Source organism: Haliaeetus albicilla, chromosome 24 (assembly GCF_947461875.1).
Source record: "Haliaeetus albicilla chromosome 24, bHalAlb1.1, whole genome shotgun sequence".
Classification (NCBI taxonomy): domain Eukaryota; kingdom Metazoa; phylum Chordata; class Aves; order Accipitriformes; family Accipitridae; genus Haliaeetus; species Haliaeetus albicilla.
This window is the reverse complement of record NC_091506.1, coordinates 14,597,934-14,607,009: the sequence shown is the minus strand read 5'-3', so window position 1 is coordinate 14,607,009 and position 9,076 is coordinate 14,597,934. Positions and strand designations below refer to the sequence as shown.

Below are 9,076 nucleotides of genomic sequence, written 5' to 3'. Positions count from 1 at the left end.
AGTACAACTCTTCTTTTTGCCTTTCTTTTGAACAAGACTCTAATTCTGTTTAAGCATCTAGTTATTCAGGGATTTAAACTAATACCAACTCCATTAAAGAAATTGGAATTGAGCTTTGCTTGCAGTCTACTTCCCACTACCATGTTTCTCAAAGGCCTCTCAGATGTGTACAGGAAATAAACTGCAGACTGGGTGAATTTTGCTTGGAAGCCAGTCCCTGCCACTTGCTTTCTTGAGGATCCTGCAGCTCTATCATATTACAACTATGATGTGTGATCAAACTACACCACTACTCCATCACATCAGGTAGTTCTGGGCACCTAAGAGGTACAGCTTCATCAAGTCAGACTAAGCAGCAGCCTCTATAAGCTGCTGAACAGCTTTGCTTACACACAAGAGGGGAAAAACAAACAAATCACATCCATCATCTAAGTCACATTAACTTCCAAAGAAAAAAAAATAAAAATCAAACCCTTTATTTTCTTTTACAAAAATACATATTTGCAGTCATGTGATAGTTATCATAGTTGTTACCAGTTTACATGGTTACGAGAAACTACACAGTGCTCCAGGTTAAGTATTTAAGATAATTTAGTATAAGAATGGCCACTTACTAATTTCTAGATTAGAAATGCTATTCATCAGGGTGTGCAAAAAAAATTGGCAAGTTAGAAATTAATGCTGAAGTGGTGTAGTTTAAGTAACATAATAGATACATTAAACTTTTGGTCATGAGTAATTGTATACAAACCATAACAGTATTAAAATACATTATTTTCATAAAAATACCATTGTGACACTTTATATCTAAATAAGACATTTTTAGAAAGATGATATGAAATATTTATCATACAAAAGCATATTCTTATAAGCAGGATTATGTCCTAAGTTTTTAAAAATTCTATCCAAGCACTTAAAAGCAGAGTTTATTTTATAACTGTGATCCACTTGTCATATAAAAGTGTATGCTGTGTGTACACTACAGCATTAAGTTTATTCTACTTGAAACTGGTCAAAATATAACACTGCATGTGGAGCAGCTGAGTTCTTATATACCACTGAAACTTGTTCAAGAAGATAAACATCACATTCTTGTTGGTTAATATGCAAGAGGAAATTACTCTTTATGCATGTCTGCTATATGCATATACTGAGAATAAGTTTATGCTACAATCTTTTCTTGCCACAGTTCAACCTTTCCATAGGCTTTTTCCAGCAGAAGCCAACATCATCTCCCTCCAGCCCCATTAACTCCTCAAACTGGTATAAGTAAAAAAACAAACAAACAAACAAAATTATAACAGGAGCTGACTGGTATGATCTCCAGCTGAAACAGATTGTATATCAGCTAACTCTACTGAAATAACTGATTTTAAAATCCATATTAGAACACCGTGTTTATTTCCTGTGATGAATACTGCATGCTTACATTTACACTAGTGATACACTTTAAATCCTGAATGTCAGCAGTTTAAAACCACCAATTAGTATACAATTACTTTAAGGCATGTGAGTGAGAGCACCCTAATTAACTGACATTGAATGGAAGAGACTTCTCTTCAGGAAATTTCTGTCAGCTGCCTTCTCTTCTTTAAAGATGCTAAATTAGTATGGTTTTGGAAAGACGGTAAGAAGGAGAAAGGAAGAAAGTTAAGAACCGATCTGATTATTTCAACTGTCCCTAAAAGTTTTCAAAGCAATGATTTACCAGTAAAATACCTCAACTATAATGTATTCTGACCAAGTCACATAATATGTCAGTTGGACTTAGAACTAGATGAAAACTTAAAAAAAAACCAAAAAATCCCCCAAAAACCCCCATCAGGTACTACATCAACAGGACAGTACAGGATCAATATTGCTTACCCCTGAGTTAACAGGATTGGGTATAGCAGCACCAATTGGAAAACATTCTGCAATGCCAGCACTGCACTGTGGTCCTATACTGTGGTATAGTCTCATTATGCCCACATTTTTCTTTAAGAGCACTTATTTCAAACATCATTAGACACAGGAATTCCTTCAGTTGCATTGGTATTTAAGTGGAAAAAACAGTGAAAACAGTATAGTGGGCTATACTATTAGTACAGTCCATTTGTAGTGTTAATATACTATTCAGAGCCATGTTCCAAACTTGGTAAGCCACTGTCTTCTGTGAAACTGTATTTGCCCTTTTGTTTTCTGCACAAAAATAGCCCAGTAGAAATCACGTTGTGCCAGTTTTGAGCAAGATGTCCTGTAAGTCATCTGGAAGTGCTAGTATAATATCATTGATGTGCATCTGCAGCTTTTTCAGTGTGTCAGTTTTCACAGGAAGATGTTCTCTGTCAGCCTGCAACTGCAAAGGTACAATACAACATGATTGCTACTGAAAATGCAAGTTTACCTAAAGACACACCAAAGTGACATGTTACCGAATCTGGAAAATTAATTCCTTATTTACTGACTAAGTAGGACTTTGGACAATAGCAGGTTTCCTCAACAACCACACAACAGCATGAGCTAATGCTGATTTGGACTTTTAGTAAATCACAAGAAAGTTTGACTTTCTTCTTTGAGTATTCAGCCTTGCTCCCACTTAGATCAGTTACAAAATTCCAACTAGTTTAAAGAAAACAAGATCAGTGCAATGCTTCCAACATAGCTGGACAATGTTGGGAAGCTAGCTAACTTTTCAGTCATGGCTAAAATGAACTGTTTTTGTTTTAAAAACCTGAATGATTGATTACTTGAGCTACCTAGAACTTAAATGAAAATATTCTTAAAGTTCCTGTAAACACAACCATATAATATTTTTATATTTTTATCTAGTTAAGTCATGCACATTTGAGCCATGTTCAATTCAGTTACTTACCAGTTTATTCTTTAACTTTAAGACAAGATCCACCGTTTCTACTTCAGTATGCTTCTGACTCCAGAAAACCAAGTTCTAAAAGAATAAAAATTAAGCACTGAAATATTTATGGCAACATACATAATTTTCAAAAGTAGTATTGATTCACACCCACTGTTCAGAATAGGTCTTCTCCTTGTCCTTATTCTCATGCCATTTACTAAGCATATTTTACTCATGTACTGTCTCTACAGTGAGCTGCAAAATCTGCTTTATTTGCATGTTTGCCCAGGACTTAGCATAACAGGAGACTACCACACAAACACAATACAAACAAATTAAAAAAAATTAAAATCATGCCAAACAGGCTTAGTTTCAAAAATAGCATCTACAATGCAAAATGGCAGTGAATGTTTACCAAATTGGATCTGCCAGCACAATGAAATATGAAAATAGTGCCAGGCAGCACTTCTTGTTTCTACAGCATTAAAGGAGATTACATAGTCAATAACTAGTAAAATATACTCATTAGGTTAATTTTCTTATGGAAGTTCTGTTCCCCTACCCCTTTACTATTCACCTATTAAGGACATTTGCTCAGAAAGATGTTAACACTTAGATCAAAAGAAAAAGCTAATAAGGGGCAGAGTCAGCAATAAATTTGTGACACATTTCTTTGCAGTAAGTTAATGTCAAATATAGTTGGACAGATTCTAGGTGATATAATTGACCTAGCTATTGCCCTGCAAATTATTTGGGCTGCTCTGTTTGAACAATCTCTTTGGGTTGCTACAATGTACTGTTTGGGAATTGACAAGGCAAGGGATAAAAATCAATGGCTTATTTTAAAATAACCGGTGCAATTTTTCTGTTTGTTTTAAAGTTGTGGTGTTGACTTACTTCTTTTTGTTCTTCCTATTCTCTCTTTAGCTGTACAATCTCTTCTCCTCTTCCAATACCTTTCTTTATCATTGTTCCAATTCAAATTACACTGATACCCACTTCAGCTTAAGTAAAGAATGGATCTTGCAACATAAGATCATTTATGTGGCATTTTGTTATCTATGAATAAACAGTTTTCACTTCTCAGCTTCCAATTACTATGGATCAGTTGTAGGCTTATTTACTATCCATATCTAATTAGTTGTCAATTTTCTGTGGTACTCACTGAGTTTATACCTTCAAAGCTACAAACGATATCACAAGTAGGTATGTGTTATCAAATAAAATGCCAAGGAAGGAAGCTGAATAAAGTAACATTATCAAGTAAGAGGAAAAACTTTTTTGGGGGTGGATGGCAGGGGGGTGGGTATTCAATTTCAAAATACACAACAAAACAAAAAAAATACTAAAGATACGTTTTACAAACAAACTATATTTCATATTGTTCTCTTTCGCTATGTTAGTTCTAGCTTATACTTGGTTAACAAAATCACATTTTGCTAGACCAGGCTTCACAAAATTGCCAATATTTTTATGTTCAACCAAGGAAAACAGCAGAAGTAAAACTGACCCGAGGGAGAATATATTTTTATTACAAGATGATAAATATAATCGTAAGCACACATTTTTCTAACCTCATTACAGAGTGCTTCTAAATGAAGGGCCTCCAACTTCTGTGTCATTTCTTTCTGCCGGCTTCTAAACCAACCATCAAAGTTTGGTGATTTCAAAAAATGCCTGGTAAAATACCGAAGCAAAATACATTTTATATTTTAATTACAATTTTGCTAACACTGTTTTTCTACATCATGAAATGTAAATTAATTATGTTTGAGGTTGAAGAAGATATTAGGACCCTTTCTCTGTTTACTTTCAAAAAAATGTAATATTCTGAAGTGGAGTATAACAAGTGCTTCTATTAATCAAGACAAGGATTGAGAAAACAATGTAAAGAAAAGGTGTCTGAAAAACAATAAAGATTAGGAATTTTTGTCAGGAAAAAAGCAAGGCTCAGTTTGAAATATCCTCATTTTTATCTTTGTGTTTGATTACAAGGAGGAATCAAGTTAGAACCAGAAATAAAAGCACAAATAATACTGGTATACAGAGACCTGTAGTGTTAGTAGCATCTTATGAAAACCATTAACAGGTTACAGAGAAAGAGATTTAAGCAAGTAAGGTATACTAAGCACTATCAACTCCTATTAAAGCATATATTCTAAAAGTAAGTCTTATTCAAATCAATATTAAGTTTGCTCAGGAAAGAGCATATGTAGTACTGATTTGTCTTCATTTATAGAAACTATTTTTTTTATGGTGATGAAAGAAATGACCTGTAAAGTCCTATCCAGTCTCCTTTTAAACCTGATGTGAGCTGTGGTCCTGCTTTTTCCAGTGTCTTCATGAAGTCATCTTGGCTAAACTGCCTCAGCTGTGGAGGACTCTATGGAAAAGAAAAAAAAAAAATCATTCACATACCATAACTGTTTTCTCTAATCACCAATTTCTAGCTCATTTGAATTATATTTCCTTACCTTCCATGGTGATATGCATTTTTGCAAAGGCATTAGGCTTGCCACATAACGTTCCTAGGGGAAGGAAAAAGAAAGGTTGTTTGCATTACCAGTCTTAAAGATACACAGTCCACGTGTATGTTTACTTATCACTTGTGACCACAGCCTCTTCTCTTCTAAGTATTGGTACAGGGTGGGATCATGCATATTTACCCCATGAGAGCATAAGGAGCTTATCTAATACCGTTTGTATTTCCCAACTACAGAACTTTATGTCAGCAAGATTTAAGAAGGACATGAGGGAAAGGAGGACAGGAAGCAAAAGTATACATGGAATATATATATCCTCAACTCCAGCCACTAGTAAATAATCTCTCTCTTCTTTAGTGACAGTCCACAGGTACCTTCATATCATGGGTGATTCCAAAAGTAATCCCACTTTGTATCAAGTATTTGGAAGTGATTTTCAGAGTCCCTCACAGAAACATTAAAAATACAACTAACCTACAAAATGCTGTATCAGCTGTGGGCATCTCTGCAGTAGCAATGCTTGGCAAAGGCATGGCTAGAGCCCCGAAAGGCTATCTAATGTATGAGTAGTGGAGACAATTCTCGGCAAGGCCACTGCTGAAGCTTAAGGTCTGATGACACAAAGCAGCCCTGCTCTGCCAGCTCACACAAGCACATCAGAACAAGCTGCTATACATTTTGAGAGTGTCTGTACGCAAATGGTCATAACTTTTGATCTATGAACATAATCAGCTTTGATAACATTATGAAAAGTCTAGTTCTATCTTTTGAAGAAACAAAGGACCCCTCCAGATACTCTTCTTGTGGCAGAGAATGTAAAGGGTGATCTCGCCCTATAAACTAAGATTTGTGACAGAAAACATATGAAGTTTCTTACTTGAAGAGAAAGTTTGAGCAAGATGGGGGGGAATGCCAGGGAAAGGTTTTAGATTCACCCTACATGCCCATCCTGTCTCAAAATTACAGAGAAAGACAAATTTTAAGGAAAAACTCCTCTAATCATTAACACCTAAGGACAAACAAGTCTCTTGGGATGTCCCAATTCTTGTGGACAGAAATTGGAACTGATCATGCATGCTCTAAAATGATGAAATGTTCAGGTCATCCACAAAAAGTGTTCAGAGGGCTCAGAATGGGACAGCTGATACGTAAACATCCAATGCCCAAGGTATCACTTCCCAATTTTAACCACTTGCCCAGAGAAATGACTTAACTTCATACAGAACTTTTTGGGTTGGTGAAGTCCATCATTGCTCTGACTTCATACCTCCAAATGCTAGGTAAGAGCATATTAAAACATATTTATCATTATCCTAATGCACAAATTAGAAAACATGACAAATTTCCATTTCAGTGCAAGTCAAAGCCTACAAATCTGCATGAATTCAGCAACCCAAACACAATATCCATTTGTCGGCATAAAGGTATGTCAGGAGTCTGCAAACACTACAGCAGCATTTCAATTTACAAGACAGGTAAGTTTTTACTATTACATTAGATATGAATTCCTATTTTACAATTTGTCTTGGCAAACTGAGATCTCTGTCCAGAAGAAAAAAAATAAATCCATGAACATTAAGCATTTCAACGAACTCTGCCAACTGGTTAGAAATCAGACAAAATTTGTCCCCTAACTTAGGCTTAGAGATTTGAACAGGTGAAGTACCATGTTTAGAGAGCAAAACACCAGATATCTGTCATTTCCAGAATAGCATGATGCTGTACAATAAAATACTCTGATCCACTGAAAAAAATATTCTCTGTGTCACGCCCTGATACAAAGTAGATGTATCTCAATGTTCAGTACTAGTCTCTCCTTTGAAAAAGTGTAATAGCATCTTCCAGGATCACCTGAACTTGCAGAGTTTCCTCAGAATCTGTTTTATCGCACCCAAAACCAGAAGAAATTATCACCTGATAAAGCAAACTCTTGTAAGAATCATTCTTTTACAGGAACAGTGTATAGAAACTGCTGGGAGGAAAACAGAAAGTCTTGAGATTTACTCTCTAGAATCCATTCTCATGAGACACTGAGGAAAAAACCCTAGCTTATCATTAATAGACAAAGATAAAACAACAAAATCAGAAAGAAAATTCCTGAACAGAAATTATGGTTGAAGGAACTAGATTCCATTAGTCTGTTTATGAACCTTCAGATTACTGGACTCACCTCTACTACAGTTTAGAACAAAAACTGGAGGCTCTTTGCTGAGGTTGACAGAAAAAAAAAAGAAAAAAAAAAAAGGGAAACACAAACGCCACAAACTCTGAAAGCTTTCAGTGTTGTTTTGGGATCCCCCCCCTGCCAGATGTCAAACTGTATCAGGTTTATGGTCAAGCAGAGCAGGACTGAGAAATGGCAAGTCATCATGAAAATGTCTTGTACTCTAAAACCCAAGGCTTGGGGAAAGAGCAGTACTGTGCGTGATCATTGCAGTCACCAGTGATCTAGAAGCTGTATTTACTGCCTCTGAGGAAGACAAAGCATGAGGATAATGACCAAAGCTTCCTCTAGAATAAGGGGACATAAGTGTGTTGAATTAGTCCAAAAGTTATACCTATACTTGTAAAGCAAGGTTTGATATTTAGCTATATATTCATATAGGCCTTGTTCTGAGCAGTGGGGTTGCATCAGATGTCCCAGTTAACCGACATTCATCTTTGATTTTATGATCTAGTGAAGAGCTCTGTATATGTGATTTTTCCCCAAAGGTTTTTAAGTGTTTGAAATAGCCACCCATACTAAATTTCATTTGCCCATTTTTTCTGAAACAGCAGTAATAACGAGGAAAACTGAGACCAGGTAAGAGAAAGCCAATTCTGTAGCCCCTGCTACATCATGTTGGCCATTAACACTTCCTGACAGGAAATGAGACAGACATAAAGCTGAGTTTCATAATAATCCTTTTGCCAGTTCTAGATGCGCTGAATCTGAGTAGAGACACTGCCGCCTTCTCAAAAGTCTCTTGTAACTTTTATTTATGTAGGTGCAGGATTAGAGAATCCTGCAAATGCTGCTGTAATCTGAGGACATAGCTGCCCTGAGGCCATAAAACAACTGCCCAAGGAGGTTTGACTGCTGAAATTTGTCTACTGCAGGTAATCCAATGGCAAAAAAATTCCAAAATCAACAAACAAAAAAAACCCAAAACAAAACCCTAAGCTGTCTGTCTTTGGATACGGACATTGTTGTCTGAAAGTCAGATAGAACATCGGTAAAAATGGAGTTGCAAAGATAAGTAAGTCTGCAAAGAAGTACGAGAAGTAAATTAATTTCTGAGAGGACAAGTAATCAAATATTCTGTCTGGACAGGGCAGATGAAAGAAACTGGCATGTGCTAGATACAGATTCTCATGCCAAGCATAATAGCAGTGAGTACACAAATATGACTGGAAAAGGGAAAAACTGTCTAAACTTTAATGATTTGCATGGAAAAGCACTACCACTAGAAGACAGAATAAATACTTAAGGAAAAAAATTAAGCCAGTCTAAGATACCAGTTGAATTGATTGATCTTTCACATATTAACAGAAAGATTACCTCATAGTATCCCCTCAGCTGTCATAGCAAATAGTAATTTGCTACAAGAGTATACACTTATAGAGCTCTTCTCATTACAAGGTACTTTCTAACCCTACTTTTCCAATATTGACATTTCTCAAGGCCAAGGGAAACACCCTTATACTTAAATAAAAAATAAAAAAAAATTCAACAGTGTACAGTGGTTCCATGTGTTGAGGAAGAATTAAAGAAATT

At 35.7% G+C, this 9,076-nt stretch overlaps 1 protein-coding gene across 1 annotated transcript in view; it reads right to left on the bottom strand.

The window, feature by feature from the left end:
* Positions 1-460: 460 nt before the first annotated feature.
* DENND6A (DENN domain containing 6A) overlaps positions 461-9,076 on the bottom strand; it is a 29,366-nt gene continuing 20,750 nt past the window's right edge. The window contains 5 exon segments of the mRNA XM_069812262.1: positions 461-2,338; positions 2,855-2,929; positions 4,411-4,513; positions 5,110-5,219; positions 5,311-5,364. Coding sequence (XP_069668363.1) covers positions 2,207-2,338; positions 2,855-2,929; positions 4,411-4,513; positions 5,110-5,219; positions 5,311-5,364 — 474 coding nt within the window. The 3' untranslated portion in view covers positions 461-2,206.